Raw genomic sequence first — 19,087 nt, forward strand, 5'->3', positions numbered from 1 at the left:
GAGAAGCAAAGTAAAACAATACATTAATTTATTTAAACAAGTGAAGACCAAGTCTTCTATTTTCTTGGATTTTCAAATTCTATTTGAGTTTTGTCTCTCTTAGAATTAAAAATGTCGAGCAAAGCGAGACCAGCTTGTTAGTAAATAAATACAATTTTAAAAATAGAGGCAGCTCACTGGTAAGTGCTGCTATTTGAGCTATTTTTAGAACAGGCCAGTGGGCTACTTATCTGGTCCTTACAGGCACCGCGTTGGTGATCCTGTTTTAAAAAAATGTAAAATTCCTGGTTTTCCCTAAATTCCATGATACCATTTTTCGATTAAAAAACTGTTACTACTTGAACATTTCTTGACCAATTTAAACAACTCCAACACCAACCAATTCAGCTCATTCATGCTTCTAATAATTAAAATTTCCCCAAATTTCCAGGAAGTTCCCGTTGAAATGAATGGGACATTTTTCCAAGTTGCACAAGTCCAACATTTTTCAACCTATTCAAACCATTCCAACATCAACACATTCCACTCATCCTGGATATTCAAACTAACATTTTCCCAAGTTCCAAACCAAATTCCGTTTTTCCTGGAAATTCAAACTCTTCAACATTGAAAGTAATGCAATATTCCAACTATTCTTACATTCATACTACATTCTGTTAGCATTTCAGTTCAAACTACAGCATAGGAACATTCACACTCAACTCCTTCCTTCATTTAGTTGTTATTATTGCATTACTTATAATATAGAAAAGGTGTGGTGCTTGCCTGGTAACACATGTACTATATTGCACACATTAATACAAACTGATAAACAACAACAATGTAGTAACATTTTTATTAGAACATTTTACAGGAGGCACGGCTATAGAATAAGTGCAATGTTTGCTGTGGGTAATAATTATCATAAAACATAGATAACATGTACTTTGTCCAAAGAGAAAACTTTTAACATCCATAAGAACCCCAACATTTTAAATGTCCTGAAATCTGCACAATATAAGCTTGGTGTTTTATTCTACTTATTAAGTTCAAAACATTGGAAAGTGTAGTTAACTTGTCACCTGAGAGCCATGTGACTATCCCAGAATATGGCTTCTCCAAAACAGTACATTTTTGACAGCTTGTATTTTGTCATTGAATGTCATTTTAAACTATCCGAGGTTGGTTCGCGGGGGCAGCAGCCTAAGTAAGGAAGCCCAGACTTTATTCTCCCCAGCCACTTCGTCCAGCTCTTCCCGGGGGATCCCGAGGCGTTCCCAGGCCAGCCGGGAGACATAGTCTTCCCAACATGTCCTGGGTCTTCCCTGTGGCCTCCTACCGGTCGGACGTGCCCTAAGCACCTCCCTAGGAAGGCGTTCAAGTGGCATCCTGACCAGATGCCCAAACCTCCTCATCTGGCTCCTCTCGATGTGAAGGAGCAGCGGCTTTACTTTGAGCTCCTCCCGGATGGCAGAGCTTCTCACCCTATCTTTAAGGGAGAGCCCCGCCACCCGGTGGAGGAAACTCATTTCGGTCGCTTGTACCCGTGATCTTGTCCTCTCGGTCATAACCCAAAGCTCATGACCATAGGTGAGGATGGGAAAGTAGATCGACCGGTAAATTGAGAGCTTTGCCTTCCGGCTCAGCTCCTTCTTCACCACAATGGATCGATACAGCGTCCGCGTTATTGAAGATCACGGCTGCTTGTACCCGTGATCTTGTCCTCTCAGTCATAACCCAAAGCTCATGACCATAGGTGAGGATGGGAAAGTAGATCGACCAGTAAATTGAGAGCTTTGCCTTCCGGCTCAGCTCCTTCTTCACCACAACGGATCGATACAGCGTCCGCGTTATTGAAGATCACGGCTGCTTGTACCCGTGATCTTGTCCTCTCAGTCATAACCCAAAGCTCATGACCCTAGGTGAGAATGGGAAAGTAGATCGACCGGTAAATTGAGAGCTTTGCCTTCCGGTTCAGCTCCTTCTTCACCACAACGGATCGATACAGCGTCCGCGTTATTGAAGATCATGGCTGCTTGTACCCGTGATCTTTTCCTCTCAGTCATAACCCAAAGCTCATGACCATAGGTGAGGATGGGAAAGTAGATCGACCGGTAAATTGAGAGCTTTGCCTTCCGGCTCAGCTCCTTCTTCACCACAACGGATCGATACAGCGTCCGCGTTATTGAAGATGCCGCACCGATCTGCCTGTTGATCTCACAGTCCCCTCTTCCCTCACTCGTGAACAAGACTTAGACTCCTGGTTTATCATGATCTCAAAATATTAAAATTTTACTGTTATGAATAAATTAATATAAAACAAGCCACAGAGATATTGCTGAGGACGCATTTGCTTCATTTATTTGTACAGACCTGGGCAAATTAAGGCCCGGAGGCCGCACGTGTCCCGTTAATCTTTTAAAACTGAAATTCCCAAATAGCTTTTTTCAGATCTTTAAGATGGAAACTGTAGCTGCCATTATAATGTGCAGTGATGTCTTGAACTATACAAAGTATTTCAATGGTTGGAATCTGTGCTTTTGCATAATATGCTAGTTACTATGGTAATCTAAGTCAGACCAGGCACCAAGCAGTGTGGGTTTTCAGAACGGCCAGCCTGAAATCCGCGTGTCAGGAACAAGGGGATTTTTACAACAAAGTTCTAAAGCTTAGTGATCAGATTGTAGGTGATTTTTTTTCATATTTCACTGTGTTTGTTGCATTTTTGTTGCGTTTCGCTTGATGGGAAAATATGCCGATGAAGAGGGGGTGTGACGCTTATATGTTGTCAATATTCAGTGTTTTATCGTTCATAGGTAATATTGTAAACCCCACATTGTTTATTTACATGTACATTCTGGGTGTTTCATTCAGTGAAAAAATTTTTTTAAAAAAATCCATTCCGTTATTTAAGGCAGTCTGTCATAACACTTTAGCATTCAATCATACATTTTTGTTAGGTTTTGTATTAGTGTTCCTAAAAATCAGATATAAACATTTTTTTTCTCAAAAATTGGCCCCCGAGTCAAAATAATTGCCCAGGCCTGTAATAGTAGCAAAACAAACAAACAAACAAAAACATGTGTTTTCGGTGCTTCTTTTTAAGAAAAAACACTTGTTGTAAATCTGGACTTTGTGTATACTTAAGGCCACAATGGTTTTTCTTCATTCATGTTCCTTCAATGCACATTTGGTCACGTCCACGAAGAGGCAACATGTGAAAGTAGTCATTGTGCAACTCATTCTGCTACAAACCCCAGCCCAAAATAATCCTTTGTTACAGCTGACGTGCAGTTTGACTGCGGCGTGTCTTTTGTTCGCTTCGAAAAGAGCGCTCACATGACACACAGCTTGATGTCCTGACACACGCTCTGAGGTTGATGATGGTGGTGATGGTGATAATAGGAGCCGCCAGTCGTGGGGTGGAAGGACGACACCCCATTGATGTTGAACACAAAATCTTTCCTGTCGCAGTGGCTCTGGTAGCGTGGAATCCCCACTGTGGAAGGAAAGTCAGAAGAAATTAAATGAGGTTTGAGAAGCTCATCCAAAAGTATAGTCATAGTATGTTATAGCACACAGGTGTCAAACTCAAGGCCGACGGGCCAGATCTGGCCCTCCACGTCATTTTATATGGCCCGCAAAAGCCTAGAAATAACATGTGTCAATAAAATACCTTATATTTTTTTTCTTTACTTTCTTATTTTCTTACTACATGTATTAGATTTTGTTTTAGTTTGACAGGGAAAAAAAAAATATTGTCCAATATTGACTTGTCCAGGGTGTACGCCGCCTTCCGCCCGATTGTTGCTGAGATAGGCACCAGCGCCCCACAAACCCAAAGGGGAATAAGCGGTAGAAAATGGATGGATATTGCAACAAATATTGTACAAACTCTGTTTCCATATGAGTTGGGAAATAATAAATAAATAAATGGGTTGTACTTGTATAGCGCTTTTCTACCTTCAAGGTACTCAAAGCGCTTTGACACTACTTCCACATTCACACACACATTCACACACTGATGGAGGGAGCTGCCATGCAAGGCGCTAACCAGCACCCATCAGGAGCAAGGGTGAAGTGTCTTGCTCAGGACACAACGAACGTGACCAGGTTGGTACTAGGTGGGGATTGAACCTGGGACCCTCGGGTTGCGCACGGCCACTCTCCCACTGCGCCACGCCGTTGGCGGAAAAAAAACTTTTTAGCTGTTATTGACTACGGAGATGTGTTGTACATGAATGCTACTGCTGGTTGTCTCCACAAGCTGGATAGTGTGGATCACGGGGCCCTGACATTCATCAAGAAATGTTGTTAGATGTAAATATAAACTGAATACACCTATTTACAAATCCTTTTCAACCCATATTCAATTGAATGCACTACAAAGATAAGATTTTTGATGTTTAAACTCATAAACTTTTTTTTTTTTTGCAAATAATAATTAACTTAGAATTGCATGGCTGCAACACGTGCCAAAGTAGTTGGGAAAGGGCATGTTCACCACTGTGTTACATCACTTTTTCTTTTAACAACACTCAATAAACGTTTGGGAACTGAGGAAATTTATTGTTGAAGCTATGCAAGTGGAATTCTTTCCCATTCTTGTTATATGTAGAGCTTAAGTCGTTCAACATCTGTCATATTTTACGCTCTATAATGCGCCACACATTTTCGATGGGAGACAGGTCTGGGCTGCAGGCGGGCCAGGAAAGTACCCGCACTCTTTTTTTTTTTTACAAAGCCACGCTGTTGCAACACGTGCTGAATGTGGCTTGGCATTGTCTTACTGAAATAAGCAGGGGCGTCCATGAAAAAGACGGCGCTTAAATGGCAGCATAACCTGTATGTACCTTTCAGCATTAATGGTGCCTTCATAGATGTGTAAGTTACCCATGCCTTGGGCACTAATGCTCCCCCGTACCATCACAGATGCTGGCTTTTGAACTTTGCGTCGATAAAAGTCTGGATGGTTCGCTTCCCCTTTGGTCCGGATGATACAATGTCGAATATTTCCAAAAACAATTTGAAATGTGGACTTGTCAGACCACAGAACACTTTTCCTCTTTGCATCAGTCCATCTTAGATAAAATCTCGGGCCCAGAGAAGCCGGCAGCATTCCTGGATCTTTTTCATAAATGGCTTTTGCTTTGCATAGTAGAGCTTTAACTTGCACTTACAGATGTAGCGACAAACTGTATTTAGTGACAGTGGTTTTCTAAAGGGTTCTTGAGCCCATGTGGTGATATCCTTTAGAGATTAATGTCAGTTTTTGATACAGTGCAGTCTGAGGGATTGAAGGTCACGGTCATTCAATGTTGGTTTCCAGCCATGCCGCTTACGTGTGTCAGGATTTCCCCTGACAGTTTGTCTATGTTTTAGTGTTTTCCTCTGCATTTGTCTGTTTCCTCTGTGTTTAGTATCTCCTGTCTTTAGTTCCTGTCTAGTGCTCTTATTTTTTCAGCTTCCTGTCTTGTTCCCTGAGTGCTGTGTTCCTCCTCAGCTGCAGCTGATTGGCACCTGGCCACACATGATGCCAATCAGCCCGCTCCTATTTGTACCTGCTTTGTCTTGTGTCAGTTGCTGGATAGTTGTATCGTCATTCGGACTTGTATTGTCGTTGCCACATGTCACTCTTGTCGTGCTACCTGTCATGTCGTTTTGTTACAGCTACTACCTGCCGTGCTACATTTTGTCCTGGTCGTCGTAGCCATAAGCTGTTTGTGCTAGCATTTGTTATTTCCAGTTTTTCTGTTTTCTATCCACTAGCTTCCATGCTAAAGTTCCTTTTTGTTTTCTAGCTTCCAGTGCTAGCTCCTTTAGTTTGTTATTCCGCCCACGTGCGTGCTTTTTGTTTGTTCTTGTTTAGTTTTAATTAAATCATGTTTTCATATTCTATGCCTGCCTCCTTCTCTGCATCTTGGGGTTCATCAACAAATAATCCTGACAACGTGGAGTGGTTTCTGCAGATTCTCTGAAACTTTTGATGATATTATGGACCGTAGGTGTTGAAATCCCTAAATTTCTTGCAATTGAACTTCGAGAAACATTGTGCTTAAACTGTTTGACTATTTGCACACGCAGTTGTGGACAAAGGGGTGTACCTCGCTCCATCCTTTCTTATAAAAGACTGAGCATTTTTTGGGAAGCTGTTTTTATACCCAATCATGTTCCCAATTAGCCTGCACACCTGTGGGATGTTCCAAATAAGTGTTTGATGAGCATTCCTCAACTTTATCAGTGTTTATTGCCACCTTTCCCAACTTCTTTGTCACGTGTTGCTGGCATCAAATTCTAAAGTTAATGATTATTTGCACAAAAAAAAAATAATTATCAGTTTGAACATCAAATATGTTGTCTTTGTAGTATATTCAACTGAATATGGGTTGAAAATGATTTGCACATCATTGTATTCCGTTTTTTTTTTTTTTTTACATCTAACACAATTTCCCAACTCATATGGAAACGGGGTTTGTTTATACAACTTTTTTGGTCAAAATCCAAATAAATACCTAAATATCTGCTTAACTTATGATTTCGAAGCAAGTTTTCCATCAAATTGTACACTATAAAAATTACCAATATATTTTACTGTAAAATGTAGGGAGTTTTTTACAGTAAGTTGAAAAAAAAAAACGACCAATGTTTTTTTTTTTACAGTGATATGTTGTAAAAATAATAATAATAATAAAAAAACACCATATATTTTGCCATTTTTTTTCTGTAAAAAAACTGTCACGGCGCAGACTCGAACCCGCATTCCTTCTGTAACTGTATGTCAGAGTTCATCCTCTGGCTGCTCGTCTGGACACGCCCCTGCTCACGCTAGGCGCGGCACACCCACGCAGCAACAAGACTGCAGACAATCACGCATCAGTGCACCTGCACCTGACGAGGGGGAGCGGCATAAAAGCCCGCAGACCCAGGAAACCGGCGCCAGAACGTAGCCAATCTCCACTGAGTAAGCATCACGTCTGGAACTCCTCCCTTGTTCTTTGCTCGCCTTCTTTGTGTTTTCCTCGTTCCTGTCTTTATGACCTTTGTGTCTTCCACAGTGTCTTCCGTGACCGTGTCCTGCCTCATGACTTCCTCACGGAGCCTTGCTTGCCTTCCCCGTTCCTTGACCACTGCTTGGACCCGGACATCGCTGCCTGGTGATGGGTTGATGAGGCGTCATGTAACGTTTCGACACATTGCAAAACTGTATTGATACTGTTTCAATACTGTGTCACTAAATACTGACATCTGCTGGACATTAAAAATCCCTACAGGCAACCTATGGACCGACTCAACTGACACTGATTTTATGACCTAGTATATACAATAATATAAACCAAGTCCATCCATCCATTTCTACCGCTTATTCCCTTTTGGGGTCGCGGGGGGTGCTGGCGCCTATCTCAGCTACAATCGGGCGGAAGGCGGGGTACACCCTGGACAAGTCGCCACCTCATCGCAGGGCCAACACAGATATACAGACAACATTCACACTCACATTCAAACACTAGGGCCAATTTAGCGTTGCCAATCAACCTATCCCCAGGTGCATGTCTTTGGAAGTGGGAGGAAGCCGGAGTACCCGGAGGGAACCCACGCATTCACAGGGAGAACATGCAAACTCCACACAGGAAGATCCCGAGCCTGGATTTGAACTCAGGACTGCAGGAACTTCGTATTGTGAGGCAGACGCACTAACCCCTCTTCCACCGTGATGTATTTAATTTAGGATTATTTCGTATCTTCATTTAAATAAAAATATAGTTTTATCTTTTTTAGATACAGTCAATAAATAATGTGAACATGTATCATAACATGGAAATCTAAGAGAACGTGTTGTGAATGAGGGAATTCTTTTTTTTTTTTTTACATGCGCTCAATCGTTGATTGATTCATTAAAACTTTTATTAGTAGATTGCACAGTACAGTACATATTCCGTACAATTGACCACTAAATGGTAACACCCGAATAAGTTTTTCAACTTGTTTAAGTCGGGGTCCACGTTAATCAATACATGGTAAAAACATAATGAGCTGGATTTTAAACCAGTGCCCTTAGGAACTCAGCATAAGCAACTACAGCCAACCACTCTACCAACTGAGCTATCAAACAGTTCGCTGAAGGCTATTAATGTAACCAGATGGTTGTGTGGGTGGGACAATGCTGGGTGCTGAGGCAGACGGAGCAAAGCAGCTTGTTAAGACTTTACCTTAGAAACCCCCTCCGTACCGAAACGGTTCAATACAAATACAAGTATACCGTTACAGCCCTACTAACAGATCGAGTAGAAACTTTGAGAAAACAGGATGAAACGACAAGGAAATGAACACAAATACCTTTTTTTTTCCGATATACGATCAACATATTCCCACACGGCGGAAATTATCTTCAACGACGATAAATTACAAATGACCAATGACAGACGTGCGGCGATTCTGTTAGCAGCAGCATCTCGTTGACAGATGTGCCTCCTTAAAAAAAACCCAGTTTGGCGCGCAAGCGTCACTGCGACACAGTTCGCGTACCCGTCACTTGACCAAAACAGCTCATGATCGGTCACGTGACATTCGAAAAGCGGTACGAGCACCGACACAGGGTTTTGCTCTATGAGTACGACGCATGAGCCGATGCATCGGACCCATCACTATCGCTGCCTCTCTTTCAAGCCCCCGACTGCTTGCCTCCTGGAATCGACGAGGGATATATTCAACACACACCGATAACATCCTCTGGTCAATTCTACATCGTTAATTCCACACTAGTAGTAGCATACACACCCCACACATTAATCAAAGGTTTGAATGAAACTTTTAAACCGCAGTTCTGCTTTGGTGTCGCCTCATTCCCTTTGCTTAGTACACAACAAAAACAGTGGTAAAATCCACATATTTGTTTTATCCATCCATCCATCTTCTTCCGCTTATCCGAGATCGGTTCGCGGGGGCAGCAGCCTAAGCAGGGAAGCCCAGACTTCCCTTTCCCCAGCCACTTCGTCTAGCTCTTCCCGGGGGATCCCGAGGCGTTCCCAGGCCAGCCGGGAGACATAGTCTTCCCAACGTGTCCTGGGTCTTCCCCGTGGCCTCCTACCGATTGGACGTGCCCTAAACACCTCCCTCGGGAGGCGTTCGAGTGGCATCCTGACCAGATGCCCGAACCACCTCATCTGGCTCCTCTCGATGTGGAGGAGCAGCGGCTTTACTTTGAGTTCCTCCCGGATGGCAGAGCTTCTCACCTTATCTCTAAGGGAGAGCCCCGCCACACGGCGGAGGAAACTCATTTCGGCCGCTTGTACCCGTGATCTTATCCTTTCGGTCATGACCCAAAGCTCATGACCACATGTGAGGTTGGGAACTTAGATCGACCGGTAAATTGAGAGCTTTGCCTTCCGGCTCAGCTCCTTCTTCACCACAACGGATCGGTACAACGTCCGCATTACTGAAGACGCCGCACCGATCCGCCTGTCGATCTCACGATCCACTCTTCCCCCACTCGTGAACAAGACTCCTAGGTACTTGAACTCCTCCACTTGGGGCAGGGTCTCCTCCCCAACCCGGAGATGGCACTCCACCCTTTTCCGGGAGAGAACCATGGACTCGGATTTGGAGGTGCTGATTCTCATTCCGGCCGCTTCACACTCGGCTGCGAACCGATCCAGTGAGAGCTGAAGATCCCGGCCAGATGAAGCCAACAGGACCACATCATCTGCAAAAAGCAGAGACCTACCCCGCGGCCACCAAACCGGAACCCCTCAATGCCTTGACTGCGCCTAGAAATTCTGTCCATAAAAGTTATGAACAGAATCGGTGACAAAGGACAGCCTTGGCGGAGTCCAACCCTCACTGGAAAGGTGTTCGACTTACTGCCGGCAATGCGGACCAAGCTCTGGCACTTATCATACAGGGAACGGACCGCCACAATAAGACAGTCCGGTACCCCATACTCTCTGAGCACTCCCCACAGGACTTCCCGAGGGACACGGTCGAATGCCTTCTCCAAGTCCACAAAGCACATGTAGACTGGTTGGGCAAACTCCCATGCACCCTCAAGAACCCTGCCGAGACTTTACGTATTTTTTTTTTCAACATTCAAATTCATAGGGATTTAATGTATTATTTACTGTTACAATCGGCCCTCTAATGGCAGCCATGACTGTGTGGCCCTCAATGAAAACAAGGCCTGGGGGCCAAATCTGGCTCGCGGCATCATTTGACCTGGCCTGCAAACAGGCCTGATTGCTGTAGAGATGGTTGTCCTACAACAGGGATGTCAAACTAGTTTTCATTGAGGGCCACATGGCAGTTATGGCTGCCATCAGAGGGCCGTTTGTAACAGCGAATAATGTATGGGCGGTATGGCTCGGTTGGTAGAGTGACCGTGCCAGCAACTTGAGGGTTGCAGGTTCGATTCCCTCTTCCGCCATCCTAGTCACTGCCGTTGTGTCCTTGGGCAAGACACTTTACCCACCTGCTCCCATTGCCACCCACACTGGTTTAAATGTAACTTAGATATTGGGTTTCACTATGGAAAGCGCTTTGAGTCACTAGAGAAAAGCGCTATATAATTCACTTCACTTCAATATGCCTCTAGATTTCATTATTAATTATATAAATTGTTTGAATCAAACTGTCAATTTAAAACTTTACATGTACAACATTTTATTATAAAATATAGTGTTTTTTTTAGTTACCAGAATGTTTGTGTTATCTACAGTGGTTTTTACAACATTACATTGTGAATGGAAAACAGTACAAGTTCTTTTTTTTTTGTTCTGGTAATTTAGCTGCCAGTTTTTTCTACCGCAAAAACGGATGTACTGTTTCTCCATTTACGGTAATACACCGTTAAAAACCACCGTACATTTTACAGTCAAAAACAGGCGGCTCAGTCAACGGAATTTTAACGAAAAACTGTTTTTTTTCAATTCATAATAATATGCTGTCATTTGTATGATTTTGATGGGTAGTTTGCTGTAAATTTAAGTATTTCAATAAATAAATGATACATGGGTTGTACTTGTATAGCGGTTTTCTACCTTTCAAGGTACTCAAAGCGCTTTGACACTACTTCCACATTTACCCATTCACACACACATTCACACACTGATGGAGGGAGCTGCCATGCAAGGCGCCAACCAGCACCCATCAGGAGCAAGGGTGAAGTGTCTTGCTCAGGACACAACGGACGTGACGAGGTTGGTACTAGGTGGGATTTGAACATGTTTGGATAGTATTATAACATACTGTAATATTTGTTGTAATATTGGACACTATAAAAGTTTAAAATGTGTACTATTTCAAGCAGTACATATATTTTTTCTGACAACATTTAAAAAATCAATTACATTAAGTGAGGAAAATATTAAGTACTTTATTGACACATTTCCAGGTGTTTGCGGGCCAGGTAAAATGATGTCGCGGGCCAGATCTGGACCCCAGGCCTTGTTTTCATTGAGGGCCACACCGTCATGGCTGCCATTAGAGGGCCGATTGTTACAGTAAATAATTAATGAATTGCCTATGAATTTAAATATTTTTAAAAATTACGTAAATAGTAAAAAAAAATCTGCCAGATGAAAGCAATGTTTTGGTAAATGTTTGCCAAAATGCATCTGAAAGACTGTCTCATACAGTGAGAAACAAAAGTTTCTGGTTGATGAGACAAAGATTAAACTCTTTGGCAAGAATGCCAAGCGTCATGTTCGGGAGAAAACCAGGCACCGCTCATCACCAGGCTAATACCATCCCTATATTGAAGCATGGTGGTGGCAGCATCATGCTTTAGGGGTTGTCTTTCAGAGGCAGGACATGGGAGACTGGCCAGGATAAGGGAAAGATAACTACAGCAAGTACAGAGACATTCTGAATTAAAATACCAGATCGCACTTGAACTCGGATCTTTCAGCAGGACAATGACCATAATCACAACGAATGGCTCAGGACAGCTCTGTTAATGTCCTTTAGTGGCCCACTAAAAGGCCAGACTTAAAACCCTTAATGAACATCTCTCTGGTGAGGTCTGAAAATGGTTGTGTATCAATGCTTACCATCCAACCTGATAGAGCTTGAGAGGTGCTGCAATGAAGAATGGGCTAATCTGCCCAAAATGAGTTTTACCAAGCTTGTAATTTCTTGACAAAGCGAGCGAAGGCTGTGAATACTTATGTACATGTGGTTTCTTAGTTTAAAATGCTTAAAAAAACTTAACATTATTATAGGTTATTGTGTGTAGAATTTTGAGGAAAAAAATTAATTCACTCCATTTTATAATAATGCTGTAACATAACAAAATGTGGAAAAAGTGAGGCACTGTGAAGTATACACATGGTCTATACTATTGTTGTCAAACTCAAGGCTCGGGGGTCACATCTGGCCCGCCACATCATTTTGTGTTAGCAAAAGCCTGGAATTTTGTCAATGAAGCACTCAATTTTTTTGTACTGAATTTGTTAGTTCTTGCAATTTTAACAACTATTGCATGTGCTGCGTGTCTTTAAAATTGAATATTATCCGATCATGTAACAAACATTATCAAAATATAGTCCAAACATGTTGTTGTTGAATTTAAAGCATAGACAATAGTATAATAATGTCATGAGGTATTAAAATTCATGTATATTTACTGCTACAAGTTGCCTTCTGAGAGAGATGTGGCCCCCTTTGAAAATTCCTGACATAGCCATGAGTGCATGGCTATGTCAGGAATTTCCAAACTTTTTTTTCCACCAATCTTCAGGGCATACCAATAGGCAGTGGTCCCCAAACTACGGCCCACCAGCATCCAGAAAAACATTTTTTAAATGTTTTTATTTATTTATTTTTTAATCCATCAATTCTAGCTCATACATCAATCAATTTTCCACTGCTTCCTAATCCCGGGGTCTCCTCAGGCAAATCATATAGTCATCATGGCCATATATATATATATATATATACATATATATATATATATGTATGTGTGGGAAAAAAAATCACAAGACTACTTCTTCTCTACAGAACTGTTTCATGAGGGGTTCCCTCGATCATCAGGAGATTTTAATGGAATAATTCACATACCCTAGTTTATAGGGCACAGAACGGGTAGGTACAGGCAGGCGTGGGGACGTGGTGATTGGCTCATGTGTTACCTAGGAGGCGTCTCCGTCTGTGACGGCATGCTGATACAATTTCACTGCGCTTGTTGAGGGATGACAGGTCTGGGTGGTATATAATAAACAGTTTCTCTTTTAAGCATAGGTTGCATCTTGTATTACCACTGTTGTAAGGTGTGCTGGATGCAATAATTTGCTATGTTATTTAATATTCAACATTATTGTCGTTGAAGTTCCAAATGTGCTTGCTGAGTTCTGTAGAATTCCGCAAAGAGCCAAAAGGTAGCCACCACGCCCCTACGCCTGCCTGTACCTACCCGTTCTGTGCCCTATACAAACCATGGTATGTGAATGCTTCCATTAAAATCTCCTGATGATTGAGGGAACCCCTCATGAAACAGTTATGTAGAGATGAAGTAGTTTTGTGATTTTTTTCCCACACATACATATATTTTGCTCTACCACGGTATCGAACACTATTCTCTGGATAATCTAATTAAAACATATATATATATATATATATATATATATATATATATATATATATATATATACATGTATGTATGTATGTATATATATATATATATATATATATATACATATATATATATATATATATATATATATATATATATATATATATATATGTATATATATATATATGTATATATATATATATATATATATATATATATATATATATATATATATATATATATATATATATATATATATATATATGTATATATATATATATATATATATATATATACATATATATATATATCCATTATACAATGCTCTATACCGGGGTAGAACGGAATATACATTAGGTCAGGAAAAACCACAGAGGTTATTTCATCCCTACAAGCCTGTTTCACAGGTTTCCCTGCTCTTCAGGGGATTTTAAGGAGATATATACATATATATATATATTGGCCCCTGGCGAAATTTTGTAAACCTGATGCGGCCCCCCGGGTCAAAAAGTTTGGGGACCCCTGTGTTAAGACGCTATTTAAAGGAATAAAAACCTTTTATTAGTATATTTTTCCGTTTTCAAGGTGAGTAAATGTTTTCCAAGTCATCCTTTCATTGTTTTATTACAGTTTTTATGTGTGCATACTGTCCATGAACTGAAATGTGTGTGTATGTATGTATTTATTTTTTGTAATTGTATATTTTACTAGGAACATCTCTCCATCTTTACCGTAGGCAAATAAAGAATGAGCAATGTGGCACAAGTGGCCCCCGGATCATATTCTGGATACCCCTGTTTTTCGTGTTTGTATGTATTTAACACTTATACAATTACACTTATACTTGGATTATGTTCTTTGACTATACATTTTAGGCTGTGTTTAAGTCTGTTTAAACGTTTACAGCTGCTGTAGTTTATTTGTAAATATTCCAGCTCGCCTCACATATCAGGTCCCATGAAATTAATTTGAAAAGAATAATTTAAATCAGGAGATCTGGTGGTTATTAATGTCAGTTATGAAGTCTTCCATTTTTGACAGCAAAAAAGAACTGGGCGCCTGTGGCTTCATCAAGGTCATAAGGACTCCAGATGTTACTTTGTTTTTCAGAGGAAGACTATGGCCTTTACCCGCGACTCCATCTCAACTCCCAGTCGGTCCCTCGCGGAGACACTAGAATGTTTGTGACTGACAGCAGTACGGGCCAGGTAGTGTACACACCAACGCATTTACACTTCCCACGGGGTCAATAACGAAGTCGAACAAGGCCTCCCGTCTCATGTGGATACACAGAGGTTAAAATCCTCTCCGGTGTGGTCTGAACTGCACAGTCTTTGTTTAGTTAACCTCTGAGACCCTTTCAGGCTCCAGTGTGGGCTTCTTGTCTTCTTGAAATCCTCAAGACTTTTCCTAAAGCCTCCCTGTGTTGCGCTGAAGTAAATTAGCGTGACTCGGGAGGCCAATTAGGTATCTATCAAACTGCTTTATATAACCCTGAAGGCTAGAAATAACTCATTTGTGTAATGCAATCGTGAAATAGTCTGTCTGAAAATCAGGGATGATTTTTTTTTTTCCAAATATGTCCTGTTCAGCCAGTCAGGCAAATCATATTGTTGATTTAGAGTAGAGAGAAGTGTGATATATTTCTCTTGTTACTGTATTTGATTTTATTAAAGGACAAAATTAGTGTTTGGCACAGCCGGACTAGAGCAGGAAGGTATGGAAATGGGGAAAAAAGAAAAGGACGGACAGGGAAATTGTGGGGGATAAAACAAAAAGAAATAACAACAATAACAGAACTACATTAGCAAATCCGATATAAAAAAAATATGCCAAAAAGCAAAGTAAATAGCAATAACACAAAAATGACAATGTTTGCACTAGAAATGGAGCAATAAAAATACAAATAGAAAAAACAATATTGGCAATGAATAATAATTAGCATTATCAATTACAATTGCTTCAAATGCAACAATACATATATGTAACGAATACTTAATTTACAATAGAAAGCCGATGGAAGCTGATTATATTAACCTTTTACATTGTTTTGATAAAAAAAAAATTATGTTTAACGTAGAATGATTGCATGAATGTATAGGTAATTTGCATCCAGAAGCAGCAGTGGTCATATTTTAATTTCCAGCAGTACACCACGAGTTTAAAGGTCATTACATTCATCAATTAAATTGATCATTATTGTGCATTGATAATGTTAATTACTGGTATCAACATTACGATTGCTTCAAATGCAACAATACATACATGTAATGAATACTTAATTTACAAAAGAAAGCAAATGGGGGAAGCTGATTATATTAACCTTTTACATTGTTATGATACAACTGGATTATGTTTGATGAAGCATGATTGCACGAGTGTAGGTAACGTGGATCCAGAAGTAGCAGTGATCATACATTAATTTCAAGCAGTGCAACATAAGTTTATATTCAAAAGACTTACATTAATCAGCCTTTTGACTGATTAATTTTTGTGCATTGATACTGTTATCATTACAATATTACAATAGCTTCAAATGCAACAATACATAAATGTAACGAATACTTAATTTACAAACAAACGCAGATGGGATGGGGGAAGCTGATTAAATTAACCTTTTATATTGTTATGATAAAAATTGATTATGTTTGACACAGCATGATTGTCTAGGTAATGTACATCCAGAAGCAGCAGTGATCCTATTTTAATTTCAAACACTACACCACAAGTTGAAAATTCAAAATGTGTACATTTGATCATTATTGTGCATTCATAATATTAGTTACCGTTATCAGCATTACAATCGTTTCGAATGAAGCAATACATAAATGTAAGGAATACTTAATTTACAAAAGAAATAAAATGGGAGGGGGGGAAGCTGATTAGATTAACCGTTTACATAAAAATAGATTATGTTTAACAAAGCATGATGGCATGAGTTTAGGTAAAGTGGTCATATTTTAATTTCAAGCAGTACACCACGAGTTTAAAGATCATTAATCATTATTGTGCGTTGATGATATTAATAAACCCCTAATAATTGTTTGATTGCTATTTCCCCCCCAATTTATTGGTACCGTTTTAAAATAGAAAATTTCCATCCATCCATCCATTTTTTTGCCGCTTATTCCCGTTCGGGGTAGCGGGGGGCGCTGGCGCCTATCTCAGCTACAATCGGGCGGAAGGCGGGGTACACCCTGGACAAGTCGCCACCTCATCGCAGAAATAGAAAATGATAGTTTGTTATTTACTCCCCACTGAGTTCATGCTCAAGACTATTTTAGAAAAAATGTGATGACAATTATTCTTTGAAATCCCTATGAACATTTGCCAATCGTGACGCGTGATACATTTTGATACCTGATATGTCGTTCGCGTGGCTCTCCCTGGGGTTCTGGGTGAAGTAGGTCTGCTCCAGGGAGTAAGGTGACATGCCGGAGTACAGAGAAGATGACGCGGGGCTGCTGGAGGTTAAAGGCTGCTGTTTGACGTAGGGAGACCCGCCGGAGGTGGTCCAATGAGCGGGCGCACTCGCGTACGGGGAGTGGCCGTCCAGAGCGCTGCCGATGGCCGGGGACGACGGTACGGGACTGCTGCTGCTGTCCGGTTCGTACTCCCTCGCCATGTACGTGGACCCCGGGCTGGGAGACATGTGGGGGACGTGATGACCGTCGTAGCCTCCCGCCATCACGTCCAAGTTGTAGCCGTTGCCGTGGCAGGACGGAGACTGGAAGTCAAAACTCGGCGGCAGGATCGAGGCGCCGAATCCGACGCCGTTGATCATTCGGTACATGGGCTTTAAGGCTTGACATTTTCTTCTGAAGCCTCTCGGTCTGCGCCGGAAGGAGCCCTCTTCGAACATGAACTCGCTCCCGGGGTCGATGGTCCAGTAGTGGCCTTTCCCGGGTCGGCCGAGTCCTTTGGGGAGCTTGATGAAACACTCGTTGAGGGAGAGGTTGTGGCGGACGGAATTTTTCCAGCCTTGATACGAGCCTCTAAAGAACGGGAAACGGGCCTGGAGGAACTGATATATTTCGCTTAGTGTCAGTCGTTTAGTGGGGGAGCTTTGTATCGCCATCACTATCAGAGCAATGTAGGAGTAAGGAGGCTTTTCCGGCCGCCGTAACCCGGAGTTTGGCTTTTTTCCTTTCGCGGCGGCGGCGGCGGCGGACGAGCTGTCTGCGGCGGCCGGGGAGTTCAGCAGAACGCCGGACACCGGGCTGGATCTCTGGTGAGGAGACGTCATGTGTGAGGAGAGCTGCTCACTTGATGCGAATATGACTAAACGTCCTTTGTCGTGGTGCTTCCGCTACAAGTGGCCCTTAAGAAGCGAGGTTCTAATCAAAAAGGAGCAAATCTGGTCCCCCCAGTCCCTGTTACGCATGACTGGCGCTCTGACGCACGACGAGTGCGCACAGATCCCGGGAGGAAAAGGAAGCCCGGAGAGGCGGAGGGAGGCTGATCATCCACCGTAGTTCACCATGTTATTGTTTCAAGTCCAAACAGATCGAGATTCCAGTGGGTGTCACGGTGGAGTTAAGTGGAGCATCTATAGTCCTTCGTGGACGAGACACGAAAAGACCCCTCTTGCGCGCTGGTCAAGTCTAACAAAGCTCGACCATTTTATTATTTCAGACATCTTTAACCCTGCATGACTTCAAATATATCCAACATCCATCATAAACTACTTGCAATTAGCTCATAATTAGTCAACCCATCCATCCATCCATTTTCTACCGCTTATTCCCTTTCGGGGTCACGGGGGGCGCTGGCGCCTATCTCAGCTACAATCGGGCGGAAGGCGGGGTACACCCTGGACAAGTCGACATCTCATCGCAGGGCCAACACAGATAGACAGACAACATTCACACTCACATTCACACACTAGGGCCAAATTTTAGTGTCGCCAATCAACCCTGGACAAGTCGCCACCTCATCGCAGGGCCAACACAGATAGACAGACAACATTCACACTCACATTCACACACTAGGGACCATTTAGTGTCGCCAATCAACCTATCCCCAGGTGCATGTCTTTGGAGGTGGGAGGAAGCCGGGGAGAACATGCAAACTCCACACAGAAAGATCCCGAGCCTGGATTTGAACCCAGGTCTGCAGGACCTTCGTATTGTGAGGCAGACGCACTAACCCCTCTTGCCACCGTGAAGCCCCTAATTAGTCAACCAAACTATGCCAATCCATTTTTTAAGACGGAGCCACCCTCCAAACACCCAATTTGAACCAGTAAAAGTTCCTATAAACACTCACCCAGCCCACATTGGACCATCTTTGAACATGCAATTTCCAAGCAATGACAACATTGTATAATTGCTGCGTGTTTAGCTCCCAATTTCCTCCGATAATAAAAACAAACCCTGCTGGTGGCAGTTTGGTCAGTCATTGGATGATGGGGTGGAGAGATCGAGCCAAATATCGACAGCTTTGATACCACAAATCAGTTGATACCAGCTTGACAACATACTTATAGATACATTTGAGCTGTGTTCTGGATATTTAGTTTTTTAGTGTTCTAAACTAGGGTCCTTT

At 41.9% G+C, this 19,087-nt stretch overlaps 1 protein-coding gene across 1 annotated transcript; it reads right to left on the minus strand.

The window, feature by feature from the left end:
- Positions 1-816: 816 nt before the first annotated feature.
- On the minus strand, positions 817-18,348 carry foxf2b (forkhead box F2b). Its single transcript, XM_061883750.1, has 2 exons — positions 16,901-18,348; positions 817-3,478 (listed from the first exon to the last, which is right to left on the minus strand). The coding sequence occupies exons 1-2, from the start codon at positions 17,784-17,786 to the stop codon at positions 3,315-3,317; spliced, it is 1,050 nt and encodes a 349-aa protein (XP_061739734.1). The 5' UTR covers positions 17,787-18,348; the 3' UTR covers positions 817-3,314.
- Between the last annotated feature and the right edge of the window lie 739 nt (positions 18,349-19,087).

This window comes from Nerophis ophidion, linkage group LG22 (assembly GCF_033978795.1).
Source record: "Nerophis ophidion isolate RoL-2023_Sa linkage group LG22, RoL_Noph_v1.0, whole genome shotgun sequence".
Classification (NCBI taxonomy): Eukaryota; Metazoa; Chordata; class Actinopteri; order Syngnathiformes; family Syngnathidae; genus Nerophis; species Nerophis ophidion.